Raw genomic sequence first — 26772 nt, forward strand, 5'->3', positions numbered from 1 at the left:
AAAAAAAGTGCATTCTAGAAGGAACATGTTTACCAAATTAACCCCTTGATGGTCTGTCTTCTCAACCATGGCATACCAATATTCTCATGGGTTTCCATTGTGTGCTCTTTCTTTCATGCTTACTACTCAGTTCTGATTCCCGCTCTTTCATGCTGACTACTCAGTATGCTTCCCGATATTCTCATGGCTTTCCCTTTTGGTTATTTCATGCGCACTACTCAGTACTGAGTCCCTGCTTACAACTCAGTACTGATTCCCTTTAACAACTCAATACTGATTCCCCGCCTTTCATGCTTATACTCATACGATTGTCCCGGCTCTTTCCCGGCTCTTTCATGCATACTACGGTACTGATGCCCGCCCGCTCTTTTCATGCTTACTACTCAGTACTGATTTCCTGCTTACTACTCAGTAACTGAATACCCTGCTTTCCACTCAGTACTATTTCCCGGCTCTTCCATGTTTACTACTCAGTTCTGATTCCCGGCTCTTTCAAGCTTACTACTACGTACTGACTACCGATATTCTCATGGTTATCCATAGAGGTTCTTTCATTCTTACTACTCGGTACTGATTGATCCCGATATTCTCATGTTTTCAGTGGTGGGGCGTTCATGCTTACTACTCAGTACTGATTCTCTGGTTTTTTCATGCTTACTGCTCAGTACTGATTCCGAAATTATCATGGGTTTTCCAATGTGTCTCTTCATCATGCTTACTACTCATTACTACGCCTCCCCAGCTTACATCTCAGTACTGATTCCCGACTCTTTTAATGCTTGCTATCAGTACGCTTCCCAAATGAAAAGTGTATGCTGGTCGGAAGTGCAAGTTTTTAAATTGTACATGTTGAATATACATATATATTTAGAATAAATCAATGAACAAATATAATGGCTAAAACATCAGCCAATAATACAGACACTCAATTAATCTGATAGATTATTAAATACTATTTATATGATTTAAATATTATAACATTGATTGAAAAATGCATTAAATTTGGAATACCTGATTTCTGTGCGTGTCCCTTGTTTGTATTATTAATGCTTTTTAGCTCGACTATTATATATGAAAATATATAGTGGAGCTATCCTACTCACCCAGCGTTGGCGTTAGCGTTCGCGTTGGCGTTTGCGTGCAAATGTTAAAGTTTTCGTACTACCCCAAATATTTTCAATGTCCCTTGACATATTGCTTTCATATTTTGCATACTTATTTACCAACATGACCCCAACCTATAAACAAGAGCAGACGACTGTATCAAGCATTTGACATAATTATTGCCCTTTTATACTAAGAATATGCATATTTTTGATAATCTTGTTAAAGTTTGCGCACTACCACCCCAATATTTCCTTTGTCCTTGACATATTGCATTTTGCATACTTGTTTACTAACATGACCCCAACCTATAAACAAGAGCAGACAACTGTTTCAAGCATTTTTACAGAATTATGGCCTCTTTTATACTTAGATAATTTAACATTTGCTTAAATTAATTGCCTTAACTTCTTTATTTATGATCAGATTTTATTAATACTTTGACAAAACAACACTAACCTGAATAACACAATGATTCCACCCAACAATACCCCACGCCCCAACCCCAGAATCCCTGCCTCCCTCCCCTCACCTTCCATCCCGCCCCATTTTTTTTCCTTTTTTTATTTTTGAAAGATTTATAAATGACCCCACCCCACATTATACCCCCTTCTCAACCCCCCTACCCCACCCGCCAAAAAAAAAACAACATTTTTTTTATTTTTGAAAGATCGTCCAATAATGCCCCACACCCCACATTAACCCCCCTCATCACCCCCCCCCCCTCCACCCCCCCTACCCCCCGCCCCCCCCCCCCCCCCAATTTTTTGTTTTCCTTTTTTTACTTTTGAAGATCTTCCATTATAAATTATTGAATATAAACAATTTCTTCATGCTGGCTTATGTTATACTGTCATGCACTCGAATAGTAGAGCGCGCTGTCATCTGAAGGTCTTGTTTATAATCTGATATGTATAATTTGTGCATAATGTTTTCTTAAATACTCTACACAAATATCTCAGAAACTTGATCATGATTCCTATATGGTGAAACTGATCACAGTGTCCTGTTAGGGTGGACTTGTGCATATTGTCAGGTTTTTCCTTTACAATTTTTCTCAATGCAGATATAACTAATTGTTCTGGCTCATTGATTTGCACATATATTGCCTTATCTGGAACTCATTCTTAAAATAAACCCATAATAGAGCATTATTGGGGAGCATTGATAAGTTTTACTTATATTCTTGTTTTTCTTATATGATAAGGACTGTAAGCAATACTTAATTTAGAGTATTTAGAATCAATTTAATGAATCTATTTTGTTAATATTATCATTGTTGTGCTTTTACTTTCACTTTCCACATTTGCATTAATATAATACAGTGACACCCCGTGACCCCGGTTTATCCAGATCTCGATAGTCCGGAATCTCGTGATGCAGACGTAAGTCAAGGGGAACGGATTTATTATGCAATATTTTGCCCCGTTATGTCCGGAATCTTGGGAATTTGCGACACCGATCTGTGTATTTAGCTGTATTATGTCTCGTTAATAGGGATGCTTCCCAACATGGGGGCTTAATCGCCCACCCGCCGTATAAATAAAAGCGCAATCACCGAGGCTCTCGAAGTATTGTCGTTTTAGGCTTAATTGCTATCCCATCGTTTAACAAAAGCTCGCTCACCGAGTGTGAAATATTATTGTGTTTAGGCGCTAAAGCTAAAAGGCGTGACTAAACATGATTCGACTCCGACTTAAAACTATTATTGATGTCGGCATTACACAATGCATCTTAAATGATACAATGATATTCTTAAAGGTCTTTAATGAGCTGAACACGCGACCAATTAAGACGCTGATTACAATCAGACCGTCATCGGTGTGAAAAGTTGTGCTAGGATTATTTAAGCAATCCGTTTTAAAACACATCAACATTACGTGTCGCTATTTAAATCATTTCGCAGTTTATATTTTATTGTCATTTGCCTTCAACACCCTTGATGTGTGTAATGTACAATTTCGGTTACACTTTTAGTATATATTGTTTTACAAACATTTTATGTACGCCAATTACCATTGGTAATGGGGGCTATATAGGAGTCACTTTGTCGGTCTGTCCGTCGTCGGTCGGTCTGTCGGTCTGTCCTGAAATTTCATCTGATCTTCACCAAACTTGGTCAGAAGTTGTATCTAGATGATGTGAAGGTCAAGTTTGAATATGGGTCATGCCAGTAAAAACTAGGTCACGGGGGTCACTTAGTGTGTTTTAAAACTGAAAGTTTGTCCGGACCATAACTATGTTATTTATCGTTAGATTTTAAAATGACTTGGTACTTGTGGCGTGTGAAAAAAGTATGTTGATATCTCAAAGGTCAAGGTCACACTTGGAGTTCAAAGGTCAAATGCTTGTCCGGGCCATAACTCTTATGTCATTCATTGTGAGATTTTAAAATCATTTGACACATTTGTTCACCATCATTGGACAGTGTGTTGTGCCAAAGAATTACGTCGATATCTCCAAGGTCAAGGTCACACTTAAAGTTCAAAGGTCAAATATGGCAATAAATGAGCTTGTCCTTGCCATAACTATGTTGTTCATTTTGAGAATTTAAAATCATTTGGCACATTTTATCACCATCATTGTATGGGTGTGTCGCGCGAAAGAATTACGTTGATATCTCCAAGGTCAAGGTCACACTTTGAGTTCAAAGGTAAAAAATAGCCATAAATGAGCTTGGGTCCATAACTATGTCATTTATGTGAGTTTTTAAAATCATTTGGCTCTTTTGTTCACCATCATTGGACGGTGTGTCAAGCGAACGAATTACGTCGATATATCCAAGGTGTAGGTCATACTTTGAGTTCAAAGGTAACAAATGGACATAAATGAGCTTGTCTGTGCCATAAGTATATAATGTCATTCATTGTGAGATTTTAAAATGACTCTGTACATTAATTTTGTTCACAGTCATTGGACTGTGTGTCATGTGAAGAATTCAAGAGTTCAAAATCAAAATGGCTATAAATGATAATGGCATAATAATTCTTAAAAATCACCATAAATTAGTTTCTCTTGTTTTGTGAAGACAACATGCAAAATAGTCTGTGTCAATGCGGCACGTGGGGAATACGTCACATCTGTGACAAAGCTCTACTTCAATTATTGTTTTCATTCAACAAATAAATGTCTGCGTAACAAGAAAATATCATTTTTGATGCGAAATAAGTATGTAAATGTACATAAACATAAGGTTTATGTCATAAGGTAAAATATTTAACTCTCGAAAAGGCACTGGTTCGATAATCCGGAAGATTTGTTTATTAGAAAATTTCTACCAGAACAGACGTGTCTGGATAAACGCGGGGTCACTGTACTACATTATTAAGTGTGTGATGTTTCTCAGACTTACAACACCATTTCGAAGTTTAGAGCACAGACGATGCAAATGCTATTGGAAGTTTTAATTGAACAATTTGTATGGTCAAATTACATTCTTGTAATTTAATATTCAACCTCTAAATACTGCACAAGGAAGTTTTTAATACCAAGTCATAACCACACACTTAAACCAGTGCTTGAGAACAGTGAGTGTTCTTCTTAACACGGAAGATTATAGACAGATGGTCTATTGATAGTGAAAAGTGTTTGTTGTTTTGGGATATAACTTTTCAGGGCTATATCTCAGATATGCTACAAGATTTAAACATGAAACTTCATGGTTGTGTAGAAATTAATGGGAAGATGTGCAATGCACAAGAACCATAACCCTGCACTTTTTTAAGAGTTATTGCCCTTTGTTGTTGTTATGTCCCCGGATCATTGATCAGGTATATTGTTAATGACCTGTCTGTCTGTCATTCTGTCACTCTGTCATTATGTCACTCTGTCATCCCAAAACTATAATATTGGTCATAACTTTTGCAATATTGAAGATAGCAACTTGATATTTGGCATGCATGTGTATCTCATGGAGCTGCACATTTTGAGAGGTGAAGGTCAAGGTAAAGGTCATTCTTCAAGATCAAAGGTCAAATATATGGGGACATAGTGTTTCACAAACACATTGTTTGTCATACATATTTTCAAATTAAACTGCGATAGCTTTATTTAATAATTCACTTTTAATTTTACTTAGAATAAAACTATTCACATTTACTTAGAATGAGCCATGCTCTGTGAAAATGGTTTTAATGCGTGTGCGTAAAGTGGTAACCCTGTATAAGCCTGTGCAGTCTGCACAGGCTATCAAAGATGAGAACTTGTCATTTTATGGTATGTTTTGGTTTACAGAGAGTAGTCTTCTTTGCAAAAATCTAGTTTAGAGGGGCGGAAAGTTTCGTCCCTGATTAGCCTGTGGGGACTGCACAGGCTAATCTTGGAACGAACCACTTACAGCACATGCATTAAACCCGTTTTTCACAGAGCACGGCTCATTTAAATTAATTAACAACAATCTGAGTAAAAATATATCAAGCGGGTAATACCATTTAAAGCAATATTTGTTTCTGCAAATGTATACCTATCTCACAGAATTGTCCCACCACCCATCCGTAAAAATACTTTATCTTTGCCGTGGAAACCAGTACACTCTCCTCTGTTCTGACATGTGCTATTGTAACATGGATCTTTAACTGAAAGACTTATATAGAAATAATCCCCTAAAATTTGGTGATCTGCAAACAAAATGCCAATCAAAGAAACTGTTTATGCCTCGGATCGAATGATCGGGATATGGCCTGTCTGTCTGTCTGTCATTGTATGCGTCTGTCTATAATAGTGTTTGTCTGTCCTGGTATGATGTGTGTGTCTGTCCCAAAACTTTAACCTTGGTCATAACTGTTGCGATTTTGATGATGGCAACTTGATATTAGGTATGCATGTGTATCTCATGAAGCTGCACATTTGTGTAGTGAAAGGTCAACTGTCATCCTCTAAGGCCAAATGTCAAATATATGGCTTGAAAGCCGCGCAGTGGGGGCATTGTGTTTCACAAACACAGCTCTTGTTAAGGCTATATCTCATATAGGCTATAAGATTTGGAATATGAAACGTTATGTGTGTGTAGATATCAATGAGGAGAATTGCAATCCATTAACACAATTACCCTACACTTATTACTACCTTTTAATTATTACCCTACACTTAATTATTATACTGTATATCAAGGGAATTGGCCCCGATCCATGAAACAAAGAGTGTATAAAATCAACAACTGTGGTTTGTTTGGAAAGATTCAATGTGTCCAGTGTTTTTTTTCATTCAAAATCGAGTCCTGTATCTGACTCATTCAACATGGAAAAACTGATAATCGAAGGTTTTCCAAAAAAAATTTATTATTTTTTAGATTTCAATTAAACCCACACATTTTATAGCAAAAACACAAATCAACACTATTTTCCCAATTTTAGTCTAAATGGCCGCTAGTTTTCCCAATCCAAAGGAACCGGGGCCTATTCCCAAAATGGTGAAATAAGCACTGTGTGAATCAATCCCCACAAAATGCTAATGCAAGTAATTTAAGTTGACTAAATGTATATTCAAGTTCACATGCTTCATGGCTGGCTGTGTTCCTCCCCCACCTTCATGCCAAGAAGTACTGGTATATACCTGCATACAAATTGTGAGCATCATATGTCAATATATGCATATCCACGATATAAGAGGTGAATTCCCCTATTCTTATTGAACTGGCTTAACATTACGTTGGTCCAAATTATAGCAGGCATTTTAGTTGCATATAGAACAAGGTCAGCATTGGTCCTGGCATATTGCTATATTAATTCTAAGACATGCATTTAGCAGTTAATAAGCATAGTAAATAATTCGCACATCTCTGGTGCAATCAAATAACAAGAGCTACTGATAAATGTTTTCACTATTTAGACCTACACCATTTGTAAAAGCAGCTGAAATGTGGGCATCAGTTAAGGATAAAGATGTGTATATGGCGTTTGGAACAGGGCATAGTATCAGGCTGGTATATGGTGTTTGGAAACAGGGCATAGTATCAGGCTGGTATATGGTGTTTGGAAACAGGGCATAGTATCAGGCTGGTATATGGCGTTGGAAACAGGGCATAGTATCAGGCTGGTATATGGTGTTTGGAAACAGGGCATAGTATCAGGCTGGTATATGGCGTTTGGAAACAGGGCATAGTATCAGGCTGGTATATGGCGTTAGGAACAGGGCATAGTATCAGGCTGGTATATGGTGTTTGGAAACAGGGCATAGTATCAGGCTGGTATATGGTGTTTGGAAACAGGGCATAGTATCAGGCTGGTATATGGTGTTTGGAAACAGGGCATAGTATCAGGCTGGTATATGGCGTTTGGAAACAGGGCATAGTATCAGGCTGGTATATGGCGTTTGGAAACAGGGCATAGTATCAGGCTGGTATATGGTGTTTGGAAACAGGGAATAAGTATCAGGCTGGTAATATGGTGGTTATGGAAACAGGGCAATAGTATCAGGCTGGTATATGGTGTTTGGAAGTCCGAGGGGCATAGTATCAGGCTGGTAATTGGTGTTTTGGAAACAGGGCATATGGTAATCAGGGCTGGTAATATGGGCGTTTGGAAACAGGGTCATAGTATCAGGCTGGTATATGGCTTTGGAAACGGGCATCGTACAGGCTGGTATATGGCGTTAGGAAACAGGGGGCATAGTAATCAGGCTGGTATATTGGTGTTGGAAACAGGGCTAAGTTATCAGTCTGGTATATGGTGTTTGGAAACAGGGCACAGTATCAGCTGGTAATATGGTGGTTTTGGAAACAGGGCATAGTATCAGGCTGGGTATAATGGTGTTTGGAAACCAGGGCATAGTATCAGCTGCTCTGGCTAGAATATTATGAATGGCGCGTGGACTGTTGGATAAGTGTTCGTTATATTTTATCAGCATGATGTATCTAAAAATATCTGTGGTGAACTTGCAAATAACAGGTCCCTATGTCCAGGACCAAAGTCACGGTCAAAGGTCAAATGGATTTAATCTACACATATCCCCTTTGTTTGCAGCAACAGTTTATGCAGCCTTAATACATGTATATTCTCAAATTAGTTTGCATGATTTACCAGTGTTGTTAGACAGAGCGACTTGCACATATTAACCAATGCCCTTTGAAAGGTTGAAGTCAAGGTATTGTCTGGATTATAACCTTGTTATGAAGCATGGATGGATTTAAACATGACAGAAATAAGACTAATACAGAGTGTAAAACCAAAGGACAATGTCCATCAAGTAAAGTCAATTTTTTTCAATAAGAGGTCAATAAGTGTTCAAAATTATTAAAAGCAATATGCTTCTCTGCATATGGAGGTCACTAAAGCGTAGTATTGAAATAAATAGCAAAACATTTAATACATCTCCCTCTACAAATGCAAGGGTTAAGATTTAATATGTTTATGTTTCCTGATAAAAATGAAGTTAAATAAATTAAGAATAAGACGAAACTACATATCTTTTCCAGAATTTTCCGAACACGAACCAACATTGTTATGTTAACAAACCCAGTCACTATCAAACATCATTGTAAGGGCTCCCCCCAGAATAAAATAATTAATAGCCAGCCACATAAAGGGGGTTTAATAAGACACAGAGTTTATTTCTTGCTGTTCAGAACAAAAAAGTGTTTCAGCTTTATCACATTATAGACTACTTTGTTTCTCGTCTCAAAAGAACTGTAACTTTATGTTGACCTCATAAACAATTATCTTTGGATGGAGGGGCATTATAAGAGCCCTATTTGGAGAGGTACATTTTGTTGATTCTGTTTGTGAATAGTTCTGTACATAGCTGTTACAACGGTTGCTTTCATTTTTTTGCATGCGTTACGACCAAGTCGTTTGAACTGTATGAAGATAAGATTGGGTACCACTTCAAACCACTTCTATTATCGCTTTAACTACATATCAAAACAAAAGCATATCAAACGCATGGTAGTGTGTATATAGTAACCTAACAAATCAAACATACGGCAGTGTGTATATAGTAACCTAACATATGTGTACTGCAGTGAAACCTAACATATCAAACGCAATGCAGTGAGTATATATTAACCTAACACATCAAACACACGGCAGTGTGTATATAGTAACCTAACATATCAAACACACGGCAGTGTGTATATAGTAACCTAACATATCAAACGTACGGCAGTGTGTATATAGTAACCTAACATATGTGTACTGCAGTGTAACCTAACATATCAAAGGCAATGCAGTGAGTATATATTAACCTAACATATCAAACGCACGGCAGTGTGTATATAGTAACCTAACATATCAAACACAATGCAGTGTGTATAAAGTAACCTAACATATCAAACGCATGGCAGTGTTTATATAGTAACCTAACATATCAAACGCATGGCAGTGTGTATAAAGTAACCTTACATATCAAACGCATGGCAGTGTTTATATAGTAACCCTAACATATCAAACACACGGCAGTTTTTATAGTAACCTTACATATCAAACGCACGGTAGTGTGTATATATAGTTACCTAACATATCAAACGCACGGCAGTGTGTATATAATAACCTAACATATCAAACGCAGGGCAGTGTGCATATAGTAACCTAAAATATGAATTGTTTTATTTAAACATCTTATAAATTACCACACCCCCCACATTATATCCCCCTCTCACCCCCTAACCCCCACCCTCCCCTACCCCCCCACCCCCTCAACATTTTTTTAAACATGTAATAAATTACCCCACCCCACATTATACCCCCACCCCCCCTACCCCCCCCCCACCCCCAACTCCCCAATTTTTTTAAACATCTTATAATTTACCACACCGCACATTATTCCCCTCTCACCCCCCCCCCTACCCCTCACCCCCACCCTTCCCCCCTAATAAATTTCCACAACCCCACATTATACCCCCCTCTCACTCCCCCCTACCCCCCCCACCCCCCCCCCCCCCACCCCCCACCCCCCCCCAATTTTTTTTTTAAACATCAAATTAATTACCACACCCCACATTATACCTCCCTCTCACTCCCCCCTACCCCCCCCACCCCGCCACCACCCCCATTTTTTATAAACATCTAATAAATGACCCCACCCCACATTATTACCCCCCTCTAACCCCAAACCCCCCCCCCCCCCCCAATTTTTTATGCCCCCCTTGGAAGAAGAGGGGGTATATTGCTTTGCATATGTTGGTCTGTCGGTCCGTCAGTCTGTCGGTCGGTCCGTCCACCAGGTGGTTTCCGTATGATAACTCAAGAACGCTTGGGCCTAGGATCATGAAACTTCATAGGTACATTGATCATGATTCGCAGATGACCCCTATCGATTTTCACGTCACTAGGTCAAAGGTCAAGGTCACAGTGACTCGAAATAGTACAATGGTTTCCGGATGATAACTTACATTAGGTCAAAGGTCAAGGTCACAGTGACAAAAACGTATTCACACAATGGCTGCCACTACAACTGACAGCCCATATGGGGGGGCATGCATGTTTTACAAACAGCCCTTGTTTTAATTTATCTTCATGGTTTAAATAAAACAAGTGTAATCCTACTTGCTATACTTTCAACTAATCTAAAAAGAGGTTTGTTGGTGTTATTTGTACAAACTTTGTATGTCCCCCACCATTAAAGTGGGCGACTTATTGCTTTTACCCTGTCTGTTGGTTTGTTTGTGTGTTTGTTTGTGTGTTTGCGTCAAACTTTAACATTTGCCATAACTTTTTGCAATATTGAAGATAGCAACTTGAAATTTGGCATGCATGTGTATCTCATAGAGCTGCACATTGTGAGTGGTGAAAGATCAAGGTCATCCTTCAAGGTCAAATGCCAAATATATAGCTTCAAAGCGGCGCAGAAGGGTACATAGTGTTTCTGACAAACATATTCTTGTTATCATATGAACTCTGAAGGAGACATAAAGAAAACACTTTGTCCACTGCAATAAGATAGATTTTCTAATTATTTGGTAGAAGTTACAAATATGGTTTGAAAGAGTATAAAGTGCAAGAACCAGGCCCCTAGGTCCAAGGTTCACTGTCCAAGATCATATGTAAAATATAAGAAACCAATCCATAAAACTTTGTCCTTAAGAGGGACCTTTTCAAAGATGTGTGCATGTACGGCATTGATATTTGTCATTAAATGCTTTATATTGATAAATGTAAACATTTGATCTAAAAAGCTCTAGTAAAAAATATTATCGAAAGAAAAAAGTACTTCTCAAATCGGCTCGAATCACTGACCCCTGGAGTAAACGTATATCGCTTAGACCACTCTGCCATCCGTGCTCATACTATATATAAAGATTGATTTATTCCAAACTTTATATGAGCAGTCCTTGTAGTTTCACAAAATATAACGACAGCAGCAGAACTCCACAAATTATTCAATTGTTTTGCGTTGCAATGCTTTATAATGTTCACGTTTTTAAATCGTCAAAGATGCATTTCATGGATATTTTAGAGCACAGTAAATGTTCAGTATTACTGTTTCCTCACACATATCATAACTACAACGAAAATTTGTGAAACTGAAACATTTTTTTTTAATTTAGTAAATTAAACGAAACATGAAAAGGTCCCTTTAAATAAGTTTGGCTAGCATAGGCATAATTTTACATTCTTTATAAGTAGTGACTATATTGTATTGTTTAAAAGGTATTCTTTATAAGGCCCATGCCAAAGCCACAATTTAAGTTCAAATGTCATAACATAGCCCATCTGAAATTAGTTTTAAATGAAATGTAACATTCTTGTTAACCTGGGCAGTCATTTGTACTATATGTATTCTGTGCTTTAAGTCAGTTTAAATTAGCATTTTATTGAATGCACTTCTTACAATTTCATTCCAGTAGGTTTAAAGTAAACTAACACTGTACATGTTCTCACGTGACAGTTTACATCATGACGTAGTGAGGCTGGTCACTAGTCTCACAAAACTGTGCAGCAAAGAGATTTTAGAATTATACGTTGGACAAGTTCAAATAATATTTTCTGAGTCATGTTATAAGTGGTAATTGTTGATCTAATATAAATAGTATATAATATTTATGTATGTATCATATGTTTTTATACTGATGCAGATTTGTTTGTAATTATAGTGTCAGAAAGTGACTTTGTTAAAACTAGTTAATCTACAAAATGGCAACAAGTTCTCAGTCTTCAGTTGAGTGCAGTTCTAATGAAGTGAAGGACTATATTTGTAATGCCTGTGAAGACCAGAATACTGTTGAGACCAGTGCTGACTTCTATTGTAAACAGTGTGAAAGATTTTATTGTGGAAACTGTATTCATCTGCATGGTAAATTGTTCGCAAAACATAATTCTATTGGAAGGGTTGATATAGATAAATGGCCAGTTTCAAAAAAGGTGGTGGATTTTCTACAAACTTGTGATGTTCATAAGGAACATAAAATTGACCAATTCTGCAACCTGCACGAACAGCTGTGCTGCCCTCAGTGTGTATCTGATCAACACAGGTAATAATATTGTCACTCTTCAGTTGTTTAGTTATCATTATAATATGATTACAACAATAGGAAAATATTTTTAAATGAAATGTTGAAACTCATCATTTTAAACAGTGAAAAAAGCAAGAAGTATTAATAACCTTAACATTTTTCTGTGCAATGATGTGCTTTACGTTCATTTGTTGTCATTATGATCCCGTTAAACACTTTACATTTGGATGACTTGTGATCATAAGAATAAGAAAAAAGAATAAAAAATGTCTACTTGTGGCTCATGGGCCAATTGGAAAATATTAATTTTCTGATTGCTCATGAATGAAAATGTATGATTTACCAAAGCAAACAAATATCCTTTATTTGTGTTATCATTGTGAACCAGTCAATAAGAACAATTTTGTGCCTATGAATGGATTTGACAATATTTTGCTATCTAAGGGCAATTATATAAACAATTCTTCAGGATATTACAAAAACAACATGAATTGAAATTTAAATTGCAATTAGCTCAACTGAACTTAAAACCTTGATGTTTCGAACTTTAAACAGTGTCTTATAAATGTACATGTTTATTTCACTACAAGTTTTACTTACGAGGACTATAGGTTTACCCTACCTATCTTTATGTATGTATGTCCCTCTTTTTGTCCATCAGTCTGTATGTCCGCTGAAGTAGATCCTGCAATGTCTCGGAAAGTAACTGAAGATACTTGCAAAAAAAGTATGTTTTCCCAAATAACACCTAAAAATTTCGAATGGAAAGTTTTCCAAAAAAATGATTTTTGTAGATCTCAACATTTTGTTTATCTTCCATGGAGCTGTGTACGTTAAACATTAGCGAATATAATACTTACAACACTTTTATTCTCAATTTTGAAGCATTTTTCAGCACAAATGGACAAGTTATTTTTATTCATATACTCATTAGTACCCATCTCAGTATAGCTTTTGTTGTTTAGATTAATTTTTTACAAATCCTGTATTTCATTCAATTAATAACACACAAATTATTTAAAATAAAAATTAAAAGTAACTCTGCTCAGGTATAAAAACCTAGGCCATTTGTTGAACAGCAACCCTTCCACTCCTATGGATACATTAGGTATATGGTTCAACATTTTAAACATCAAAAAGGGCTTAGCACAAAAAAAGTCACATTAATATAACATGTTTAACTACCACGGAAATAATGAAAGCCGTGACAGTTCATACAAATTGAACTAGAAGTATTTTCATATAAAATGGGATGACAGGATAATTGACCAAGAGAATTAGTATAAAAAGCAGGTTACAGGTTTGCCATTACTCTGTATGTTAATCCCTGCCTCTGACCATCCATCTGTACATATGAACAAAGTGAAATTTCTCAATAATAGTAACAAAGTATCTTACAGGTTATAGGTTTGCCATTACTCTGTATGTTAATCCCTTCCTCTGGACATCCATCTGTACATATGAACAAAGTGAAATTACTCAATAATAGTCATGAGGTATCATCTTGAAACTTTTTTCCAGCTATCAAAGCATGAATAATTTGACAGTGGTTTAATGCGTGTTTATTTTTTCTGCAGTTTTTTTATTTACGTACCACCACTCCAGTATCAGGTAGAATTTACAACCTGAAGTGTGTTTTATGTAAACAGGGCATTATGCAGCATTTCCTTGGAACGTGAATAGCCTATTGGTATTGGGCTCATCTCTCTAACCCAACTTGCAGGTATAGCAGGTTATAAAGCTCCAAAATGTTGACTTGTTTTTATTTCTCCACTTAGAAATGTATTATATTTTGTTGAATTGTTTATGCACATTTGATGGTATATATAATTGTCGACGTAGCTCTCGGCAAATTTGTGTAAAGGGTTCATGTGAAGGGCTGTAATAATGACGCAGAACAATATATCAAAGATATACAAGTTGTTTATGTTCTGGCGGTCAAGTGGCAAATGCCTACATTAATCACCATTATTATACAACAATAACAGTAATAGCATTTGTAAAAACATGGCAATATTGTAATCCAATGAATACAATAAATACAGTCAATACAATACATACAATACATACAATAAATACAATAAATACAATAAATGCAATAAATACAATCAATACCTTACGTTGCATTTAATTAAAACAGAGATTATTAACAATACAAAGTTTAAAGTTTATAAATTGATTTATCACTAACCTGTAATAATGACGCAGAACAATATATCAAAGATATATAAGTTGTTTATGTTCTGGCGGTCAAGTGGCAAATGCGCGGTTACTTGCGCTTTCCACTTGACCAACGCCGCGAACCAATCATGCGTGTAATAGGTTTAGTGATAAAACTGGTTACGTTGTTAGCTGAACTGTAGTAACTGTTTGAAAAGAATTCAGGTTAATATTAAAATAGATAGATATTGATTTCGTATGATGAGATATTGTAAAGAAATAAGGATTTGTTAATTTACTCTATGACATAATAAAGCATGTAAGTTTCTTATTTTTATTTTATATATTTGTACTTATAATAATTACCTCATATACAATAAGATACCAGCTAATACAAAATAACAAATGATAATCATTCAACACAAAATATCTAGTCATTTCACGTCGGGCTTTAGTACCCATCTCTGTATAGCAGAATTGTTATGCCCCCAACTAGCAGCATATAGTTTTCGCACTGTCCATCGGTCGGTCAGTCTGTATGTCTGTCTGTCTGTCCTTCTGTCACACTATTCGTGTCCGCTCTCTTATTCAAGTAGTTCTCATCGGACCTTCACCAAACTTGGTCAGAAGTTGTCTAGATAATTTCTAGGCCAAGTTTGAACATGGGTCATGCCTGGCCAAAAACTAGGTCATGCTAAGATCATATTTGAAAAAAAATCTTGTTACCATTATAAAATGTCCTTTTTGGTCAAAACATTTGTTGTAATGATATCTTGGCCAAAGCGGAAAAAAAGAATATACCAAGAAATTAAATATTTATGTTTCACAAAGTACTTTTAATATTCATGAATCCACCTTTTCATAATATATTAGTCCATTTGGGCCTCAGGTAAGTGCCCTAGGGCCCATGGTCCTCTTGTTTATGTTCCAGAACATAATATTAGCAAGTGCATGTTTGGTTTCTTTTTTTAATAAATAATTATTGATAGTAAAAGAAAATACATTATTTTACAGGAATTTTTTACTACACTTTTCATGTTACAATTTATTGTTTTGTTAAATGGCATCTTTAGTGATACCTGTCATGTTTCGTTGCTGAGAAAAAAGTTAATTTTATATATTTCTAGTTGAATATGAATATTATTTGCAAACTTTTTTATCCCCACGCTTTTTGGAAAAAAAGTGGCCCTTATGTGGTGATCTCCGCTGTCCTTTCTGGCCACTATCTCCTCCTACACTATTAGCACTAGAACCTTGAAACTTACACACATGGTAGGTATGAGCATATGTGCAACAGTGCACTGTTGGGAATTCTGATCTGACCCCTGGGTCAAAAGTTGTGTGGGTTGGGCTGGGGCCGGGTCAGAGATTTTCACTCATTTTGTTTAGGTTATTTTGCATTAATTTCTTCATTTCTACACTGAGTTACTTAAAATTGATACTGAAGATCTTTTATGACAATATGGTCAATCTCAACTATGCATGGCCCCAATACCAACCCTGGAGCGCCCCTGGGTCAAACATGCAGCATGGAGATATGCGTCGGCCTCTCCCTCGCCATTTCTAGTTACTTAAGACATTGGTCTGTGTATATTTGTTGAAAATGTGCAGTCCACTGTGTTCACTATTAAGTACACTTAACTGTAAAAAAAATTGTCTGTAATATAATCATAAACATCTCTCGTGTCTTTGAATTCATTAAAATTGGGAAATTAACATTTTGAATGTGAAAATAGCTAATGAAGAGTGATATGCTCTTGCTTTGCTGCCATTTAAACATTTTTTGCAAATAATGAGAAGAAAAGTAAAATATATTTTTAACAAATTTTTAAAAAGTTGTAATTTTTCTTATGTAGAGTATAAAGTTAATTGCAAAATATTATTCATATAACCCAATTTAAAAACAATCATTGACACTAGGCTTGCTACTGTATGAAATTTCAATATCACATTTAAATAAACAATTTATTAGACCAATCTCTTGGATCCTCCTTTATAACAATTTATAATGGCATATTTTCTTTGCCATGAATAGATCATGTAACAACAACAAAAGCTAAATAATCACAATAGGTTAAATAACAACAAAACATACTTGGAGATAGAAGACCAGGTTTGCAGCTGACTTGTATTCCCTAAAAAAAAAAGTACCTGTATCTTATCAATTGGCAAACATTAGGGCACAAAACCACATAGTTAAATCTTCCGATTGTGAATTATAGGTTTTTATTAATTGCTTGGTATTAAAAGTAAAAATAAACTCCAATATTGATTTACATTCATTTTGGCTTGACATGTTCAGTGTAAGTGCTCATTTTATTAGCTCCACTGGCCAATGGCCAGCGTGGCTTATGTCATGGTTAAGTGTCCGTCTTGCGTACTTCCGTGCGTTAACTTTTCCTTTAAACATCTTCTCCTAAACTACTCGTCCAATTCTGATGAAATTTCTCAGGAATGTTTCTGGGGTGAACCTCTTTAAAATTTGTTCAAATTATGCCCCTGGGGTCACAAAGATGAAAATTTCCTCCTCCATAACCATTGGGCCTAGGGCTATCAAGTTTGGTATGTAGAGACATCAAAATGTCCTCTTCCAAATGTGTTCAAATTATGCCCCTTGGGTCAAATTTGATCCTGCCCCGGTGGTCACAAAATTAAACATAATTTTATTATGCTTATATAGGATCTATTTTGTGAAAACTTTACAAATCTTCTCGTCCACAACCATCGGGCCTAGAGCTATCAAATTTGGTATGTAGTGACATCTAATAGTCCTCTACCAAATTTGTTCAAATTTTATCCCTGGGGTCAAATTTGACCCTGCCCCGGGTGTCACAAAAGTGTACATGTGCTTAAATAGGGCCTATATTTAAGTATTTGCACATGCCGAGAATATTTTCAGCCTTTTTTCAGCAGTGGAGCGATACAGGGCCATCATGGCCCTCTTGTACTTGTTTGTTAACTTGCAGAAAATGCACTTTTGGAAAAAAATTGAATGAATTTGCCTTTCTTTTTGGAAATTTTCTGACAGCAATTTGGAATTTCGTTGTTTTTCTTCAATTGGGAAAGTATACTTTTTACAGGTACTTAATAAAGAAGAAAAAAACTCGCTGGGTTGCATGTCATAAGCGGCTTATCACAGGCTAGAATATTTATACTCAGACTATATTTAGAAATAGAGGACCCTTTTCTATGAAGCAGGGTTATTTTGCTTTGCATCTGTTCTTTAGTCCGTTTGTCCATTGGTCCGTAGACCAATTGTGTTCCACAATACACTGTAACTCCAATATAACGCGGATGACGGGGTCCAAGCCACGCAACAGCGTTATAAACGGACAGCGTAATAATTTTTGAGCTTATTTATTTAAGGGGCTATAAAACAGGTAAAGTATAGCCTATAATATAGGTCCTGCGTATCGTCATGCTGTGTTGTCATCCGCAAATACATGCATATACCGTAAAACGTTGTGTATAAGGCGCACTTTTTTACCCCCAAATTTTATTTTAAAAACTTGATACGCGTTATGCACAACTACAGCCATGTCAAGACATTGTTTCCCTGTAAGTTACCCAGTTACGGTAACTCACATCATTTTGTTCCCTGTTTTTTTATCTGTAACTATATTAATAATTGTGTTATATTTACGATCTGAATATAGATGGACAAACGTTATAAAGTTAACATCAGTATTTTCTATTTTTTCAGGTACGTAGAGAGCATTGAAATCAAATAAATTTGAAGAAGAAAATGAAAAACAAGGAAGCCATTTTCATTTAGATTTTATTGTTTTTTCCCACAATATTATTCCCTACTGTACTAGGGTTACACAATTTATTTGGGGGCACTTGTTGATTTACAATAGTATGTCGGCAAGGTCTTTCCTGATATATTTATGATTATTTTTCTTGATTTTTCTTGCTTTTCAAATGTGTTAATATAATTGATGTTGTGTTTGTTTACACGTTTTCATATGTCTTGTTAAGCTTGGGGTTGTGATTATCGAGCAATTTGCGTCACCTGTCAAGTTTTGTGTAGCTGGGCTATAATCAAAACATGCCAACCGGCAAACGGCTTCACACCTCCATTGTTTGTTTTATTGCCCGCCATGTCAGTAATGGTGTTTGGAAGTTTGAGTTGTTAAAGTCTCCTGTCAATTATAGACACTCGAAAAGAACGCATGAGATCAGCAATGTGAATAAAACACGCAATTGTGAATTAGTCATACATTAATAACCCCGTGCAAATACCAATCGATAATGTCAGTGTCTTAGTTATACCAAGCAATCTAATCCATCCGTTAAGTGTACTCCTCTACGATAAAATCGTGGTCAGTTACTTCGGAGACTTCTGATGAAAACCTTGATGGTATCCTCGTGGAAAGTGTGCATTTCATGCATAATTCATTTAAATCGAACATTCATTTTTATGCGTTATATAATTTTTTTAAAAACAACACACAAACAAGTTATATTGTTATTGTTATTGTCTTTAAAATAATTATGCCCCCCTTTGAAGAAGAGGGGGTATATTGCTTTGCTCATGTCGGTCTGTCGGTCGGTCTGTCCGTCCACCAGGTGGTTGTCATACGATAACTCAAGAACGCTTGGGCCTAGGATCATGAAACTTCATAGGTACATTGATCATGACTCGCAGATGACCCCTATTGATTTTGAGGTCACTAGGTCAAAGTTCAAGGTCACGGTGACTCGAAATAGTAAAGTGGTTATTTGAATGATAATTCAAGAATGCATACGCGGCCAACACGGCACACTCTGAACAATATTACTGAAGCAACTGGTCCGTAATCCTAAATCTATAATTATCAGTCCAATGAAACATCATCCTTTTAGTAAAATACAGTGGATCAGTAAAAATATTATCAGAATACTGTGAAACCATTTATTTTCGACAGCACAAAATTTCGTCATTTTTATAAAAATGACGATTTCGTCAGCACTTAAATTCGCCGATTTTTTATTTTGAATTTAATAAAAATGCGTCAGTCAATATCCGATTTGTGTGTAATACATATTCGCGATCAATCGCAGTTGCGAAAAATCGTGGTACGAATGCGGGAACATGCTTGAAAATCACTGCAGGAGGTGGGGCTTGTTTGTCACATGCCAATTAACTAGTCTTTTGTTATAAAGGGACAGTAATGGACCCTCTTAATGTATGCCATTCACACGTTCATTGTTATGATTAGCGGGCAAGTGGGATCGAATAACCGTTAACGAGTGTTTGTAACAACGCAGCCAATTGCCAATTAGTCTTATTCTATCAAATAGCAAATCAAACTAGTCACTTTTGTTTATTTTCTTGGGTATGTGTTCTAGTTGGTATGATTTTTATTAAAATGCTGTCAATACCGTTTAAAAACTGTTTGTGTTATACGAAAGAGGTTCCAGATTGTTCAGTGGGTTTTTTTTCAAATAAAATGCTTTTTTATTCTGATATCAACATTAAAATTATAAACTCTATGTGTGTGTTTGTTCTTAAAAAGTAAACTACCGTTATATAAATCAATAATGTCAATAATTTAAAAATAAATAAATTGATACATATAAAATAGTAATAAGTGTGGTTAAACGCAAACAATCAAACAACAAACAGCAATTAAAATATTCTTTATTAATTTGTGATAAATACGCATGTTGATCACACGTCGTCATCTTTTCATTTGGTTTATTGTCTTTCATGGCATTCGCTGCGTGAAGGCTAATATGCAACACCCCTGAAAAACACAATGCACCTAATGGGTAATAAAGTTATAAACAATGCGCTAATTCATTACCATTCTACATAAACGAAGTCAACGCATTCGATACAGCTGTACTGCACACGCGTTTTAAAGAAGTGTAACGTGTCAGTTAAGTACCTTGTGTAATCAACATCCCTTTGTGTCAAAACTGGATTAATCTTGATTACGAAACAGCAGTGAATGTGTGCATGGATTATGTTGGAATTTAATGCCTCATGTCTACGGTAAAGTTTTAAAATATTGTTCAACTTAGTGTTTGTTTTATTCAAACATAGAGCATTATTGTTCGTTAGGATTTTAAATTCGCCGATCGGTCGACTGACGAAATTTATGAAAATTAATGTCTGACGATTAATAATGGTTTCACAGTATGAGATTTTTTGTATATTTAGTATATTAAAAATTGTGTTAATGTTTAATTTTGTTGATTAATATAAATATAAGCAGGACAGGGGAGGTAATACACTACAGGGGAAACAAATGCAATAAGTTTAAATTTATTGTTACAGATTTGCCTCCCTTGTAATATATTTAAATTTTACCAAATGTAAGGCTAACTGCATTTTTGTAATGCATTCTACTACTACTACTACTACTACTACTACTACTACTGCTACTGCTGCTGCTGCTGCTGCTGCTGCTACTACTACTACTACTACTACTACTACTACTACTACTACTGCTACTGCTGCTGCTGCTGCTACTTCTACTACTACTACTACTTCTACTACTACTACTACTACTACTACTACTACTCTACTACTACTACTACTACTACTACTACTACTACTACTACTACTACTACTACCACTACCACTACTACTACTACTACTACTACTACTACTACTACTACTACTACTACTTCTACTACTACTCTACTACTACTACTACTACTACTACTACAACTACTACTACTACTTCTACTACTACTACTTCTATTTCTTCTGCTACCACCACCACCACCACCACCACCACCACCACCACCATTCACAGTGACAAAAAACGTATTCACACAATGGCTGCTACTACAACTTATAGCCCATATTTCAAAACTGCACCCACAGCCGAGCGTTGGCACCCGCTATGCAGTGCTCTTGTTATACCCCTAGTTCTTCTTTAATGCTCTGAGCTTTTATAAGTACATACTTACAACTCAGAGGTCTTCCTTGTAACCCATTTTTAATGTAAAAAAATTATGTCTCATGTAGGTCTATAAACTCGAGTTTAATCAGCCTAATACATCGTTACAAACACAATACCTGTTATTACCGATATCAATTTGCAAGTCGATTGTGGAGAAATACTCAAAACCAAAACTATATACAAAACCCGTTATCAAACCGAAAGCCGAAGTTTTGAATTTACTATTTGATCGATCTTACAAATGTTTCGGAGATAGTCCGTATATTACGATTGGTAGATTAGACACGAGATTTATCTGGCTGATGATTCCCGAGATGGTTTATAGCGTATTTTCGAATTTGGAATTACTCGACTTTGTCCATTGCAAAAACATATACATTTAAAAGAACCGTTAACGTGTTTGAAACTTTAGATTAATATCAATATTATGCGAGCATTACATATCATGTAAGTTGTTTTTATTTGCGCATTATGGATATATTTACGATCTATTTGTGTTTATTTATGCCAGAAAATAGTTTATGTGGCTAATATTTCCGATTAAACTGCAAGTCGGATTCTGGGCAGGGGACATGGAAAATGCCGTAAGCAGTTGCAACTCCCATCGACCAAGAGGGTCAATAGCTGGGAGTTGGATTATTGCAACTAGTTATAGCCCCACAAACAAAGTTTAGGGGGTATATAGGAGTGAACTTGTCTGTCGGTCAGTCTGTCTGTCTGTCGGTCAGTCCGTATTAGGTGTCTGCATGCTCTCTAATTCAAGTTGTTTTTATCTGATCTTCACCAAACTTGGTCAGATGTTGTATCTAGATGATGTCTAGGTCTAGTTCGAATATGGGTCATGCCGAGTCAAAAACTAGGTCACAGGGTCACTTAGTGCGTTTTAAACATTGAGTATGCTGTCTGCTCTCTAATTCAAGGTGTTTTCATCCGAGCTTCACTCAAATTGGTCAGAATGTGTATGTAGATGATGTCTAGTCCAAGTTCGAACAATTACACGGATCATGGCAGGTCAAAAGCTAGGTCACGGGGTCACTTAGTGTGTTTTAAACATTGAGCATGGTGTTTGCTCTCTAATTCAAGTAGTTTTTATCCAATATTTGCACCAAACTTGGTCAGACAGAAGTTTTATCTAGATGATCTCTACGCCAAGTTGAACATGGGCCATGCAGGGCCAAACACTAGGTCATGGGGTCACTTACTGCTTTTTTAACATTCAGCATGGTGTCCCCTGTCTTATTCAAGTAGTTTTATACAATCTCACCAAACTTGGTCAGAAGTTTTATCAAGATGATCTTAAGGCCAAGCTCGAACATGGGCCGTGCCAGATAAAAAACTAGGTCACGGGGTCACATAGTATGTTTTACACATTCAGCATGGTGTCTGCTCTCTGATTCAAGTAGTTTTCATCTGATGTTCACCACACTGGGTCTGAAGTTGTAACTAGATGATGTGAAGGTCAAGCTCGAATATGGGCCATGCGGCGGGTCAAAATCTAGGTCACGGGGTCACCTAGTGCGTTTAAAACATTGAGCATGGTGTCCGCTGTTTTTGTGAAGACAACATGCAAAATATTCTGTGTCAATGTGGCATGTGGGGGTATTCCTCACGTCTGTGACAAAGCTCTTCAGTTTATTATGCTCCCCCAAAATTTATTTTGGGGGGAGAATATAGTTGCCGCTTCGTCTGTCCGTGCGTGTGTGCGTCTGTCTGTCCTTCCATGCACAATTTTTGTCCGGGCTATTTCTCAGCAACTAATAACCGGAATTCAAAGAAACTTTATGGGAAGCTTCACTTCCAAAAGGAGATGTGCATATTATCAGCGGGTTCTGGTCGGAAGATTTTTCACAGAGTTATGGCCCTTTAAAATTTTCCATTAACTGTACATATAGTGCAATTCTTGTCCGGGCTATTTCTCAGTAACTAATAACCGGAATTCAATAAAACTTTATGGGAAGCTTCACTACCAAGAGGACATGTGCATATTATCAGCCGGTTCTGGTCGGATGATTTTTCACAGAGTTATGGCCCTTTGAAATTTTTAAGTTGCTAAACCATCTATCGTATTATTTTGTCCAAAGTTATGCCCCTCAAGATGTTTCCTTTTATCTGAATATACAGTGCAATATTGTGACAAAAAAAACCTTTTGGGAGCATCACCCGTCTCTGACGGTTTCTTGTTTTTGTTGTAATGAAGAATTTATGCCATGATATTGGCTATCATTTAAAGGTCAACAAAAATTAAAGTCCATTTTAATGTGACTTGTTTGTGTTTAAGATATAAGCAGTCTTAACACTGCTGTTTTTTGGTAGATTGTGTATAATAGTATATGGCATTATTCAATGTCTGGAGAAGGGAAAAAAATCACCAGTGTCCATAATTTGTACTATCCAGTTGAATTTATTTACGGCTGTTTTCACAAGATCCCCTGCAAACGAATGCTGAATTCCGGACTGGTGCCACTGGGATGGGTTGATTAAGATTAAAATTCATGAGCACAGACAAGATGAACTGTAATAAAATTTCTAATACATTGATTTTTCTGTCCACCAAATAATGACCAGTGACAAAGTTCCCAGGATCTCAGGCCAGCGCTGTGTGAATTATTGACCAGTGTCTTGAAAGTTTACAGAAAATGAACAAAAAACAGGGAAAAAAACACATTACAGCTAATTATTTCTCATGATACAGTAAACTTGGATAGTTTTCTAGTTTGCAGATAACATTTTTGCAACACCCATTAAGTCGTAAATGTTTGTCTGTTTTGTTTGCCACGATATGGAAAAGTAATGTTTAGAAAGAGGGAATTGTTACAAAACTAATATTGAGTTGCAGTGGGAAAATGTGAAAATATGAACTGGTCTATTTAAATATGATAAGTGTAATAGTACAAAATGCTTTAAATAGTGTATAATAGTATAATATACTAAACCATCAAAATAGGAGTTTAGTTGAGCAGTCCGCACAGGCTGGCTAATCAGGGAAGACAATTCCGCCTTATAAACTTGATTTTTGCCAGGAAGAGACTTTCTTCAAATGAAATATACCACAGGCTAATCTTGGATGGCACTTTATGCACATGCATTAAAGCCCATTTTCACAGAGCAGGGCCAATATATTAAATATTTATAATTATAGGTTATTAGACGTTTCACTGTACAATATGGAGATATATTTGGACGAGCACACAGTTTGAAGTCATATTGGACGAGCCGTTAGGCGAGTCCAATATGACTTCAAACTGTGTGCGAGTCCAAATATATCACGTATTGTACAGTTTAAACGTCTAATAAACTTTTTATTCTATATCCTCATTACCAAACCAGCTTTCCGTATTTTTATTTTCATTCATTAATTACGCACTTTATGACGTATCTCGTGTGACGTCATTTCTCTGACAAAACATACTAGTATAAGCAAGACTCTGCATTTTAGGGACAACAATATGGAGGTGGTAGTGTTTAATAAATCTAGTAGCAAATTATACCATTTTGATAGCATTGAACGAATCCAAAAGGCAAAACGTATTTCGGATTGTTTGTTTGTCATGCATTATTGTTAACTTTGATAGGAATAAAACAACTCGCTCCGACAGGATTACGAATTCGTAAATTGTGTTTTGGCCTTTGGGTCAGAATGGTGAGCATGTGTACAAACGCTATCAACAAATACTGTGGTTTAAAATACATTTCGATAAATGGATGGAAGAACAGAAAATGGAAAATGGAAATGCATATCATTGTAACTTAGTTGTTATTAGGCTAGCATTGGATTAAAGTTGTCATTGAGGTTAATAAAATTGATTTTTTGTTTTGCTGTTGCATATTTGTTTTCAATTTCTAGCAATAACAATATCAATTGCTTTTGCATTTTTTTTTAATTTCTAACAATAAAAATAAATTAAATATCACATTCTCGATTTGTTTTTTTATTTCCTCTCATATTTTCAATAGGAAAGCAATAAAAAGAGACATACAAGCAAAATATCGCCTGTGTGAATCGATTATAGTACATTCGGATACTTTTTCTCGGTAACGGCTTTTATCGTTATAAAACAATTGCTTAGTGCACTTGTACTCAACTGTCCAATATGGAAAAAATACAGACTTTTTGGATCCAATACCGGAATATATTGGACGGTCACTTGGTACATATGAAGAATGCCGATTGGAAGAATTTATTGGATATAGAATAATATATAATATTGATTCCTCTACTTGTTTGAAGTATGATTACCCAGTCACATGCAAGAACTTTAAGTCACAATTTGACCCCAAGTTGGACTTTTTAGGCTCAGTTAACCCTTTCAGTGTGGGAACCGAATTTTGAAGGCCTTTGCAAACAGTTTGGATCCAGATGAGACGCCACAGAACAGACCTTTTAGGCTCAGTTAACCTTTTTAGTGCGGGAACCGAATTTTGAAGGTCTTTGCAAACAGTTTGGATCCAGATGAGACGCCACAGAACGTGGCGTCTCATCAGGATCCAAACTGTTTGCTATTCTGATAGTATTCTTTGAAAAAAATCGAAAAAATGCTAATTTTAGAAATTCAGCAGACGACATTTTAGCAGAAGACAAATTTCCCAGCATGCAAAGGGTTAAAGTTAAATGCAATCTCAAATGAGGGCTGAAGTTGGAATAGACAGACTGCAAGTCTTTGTACATTAAAACTGATTTTTTAAGTCCTAAATATGTGTCCCAGCATGGTCTTTAGTCAACTGGTGAATTCAAAAACATAGGTTACGGGCCTATGATGTCCAATATTGGTCGTAAGTTTGAATGCTGCACTTTGTTCTGAATTGATGCCAAAGTTTGCTTTTATCACTAGTTATTCCAACTAGAAATGGTTTGTATCTTCAGAATGTGTTTTCATAGGGTCTCAAGATTGAAATCTGACTTGACTAATGTTTCAATTCGTGTCAACTGGTCCACAAATGAAGTTTACTGCCATGGTCCCATATAAAGTGACCTTGACATATCTGCAGTTGAGTGACACATACTGAAGTTTAAATTACTGGTCCCAATTTTGAGAACTGGTATAAGATGGTGTTAAGGTTTGGGATGATATTAGTCCACAATTGAACTGGTTGTTTTTTTGAAGAAATCCTTATAACTCAGAACACAAGTAGAAGAATCCGCTTTTACGGACTTGGTTTTTTTTTCCTTTTACTGCATGGGAATATTGGTTTAAAATTTAACTTTCTGAGGGACTACAAATG

General features: G+C 36.1%; 1 protein-coding gene and 1 long non-coding RNA gene across 5 annotated transcripts in view; one reads left to right on the plus strand and one right to left on the minus strand.

The window, feature by feature from the left end:
* Positions 1 to 26772, minus strand: part of LOC127876921 (uncharacterized) — a 119513-nt gene that overhangs the window by 64655 nt on the left and 28086 nt on the right. The gene's annotated exons all lie outside the window — the stretch shown is intronic.
* LOC127876684 (uncharacterized) overlaps positions 12087 to 26772 on the plus strand; it is a 203952-nt gene continuing 189266 nt past the window's right edge. For both annotated transcript variants that reach the window (XM_052422088.1, XM_052422078.1), the window contains exon 1: positions 12087 to 12508. In XM_052422088.1, the coding sequence (XP_052278048.1) occupies positions 12171 to 12508 (338 nt within the window). In that variant the 5' untranslated portion in view covers positions 12087 to 12170. The remainder of the gene's footprint in view (positions 12509 to 26772) is intronic.

Source organism: Dreissena polymorpha, chromosome 1 (genome assembly GCF_020536995.1).
Source record: "Dreissena polymorpha isolate Duluth1 chromosome 1, UMN_Dpol_1.0, whole genome shotgun sequence".
NCBI lineage: Eukaryota > Metazoa > Mollusca > Bivalvia > Myida > Dreissenidae > Dreissena > Dreissena polymorpha.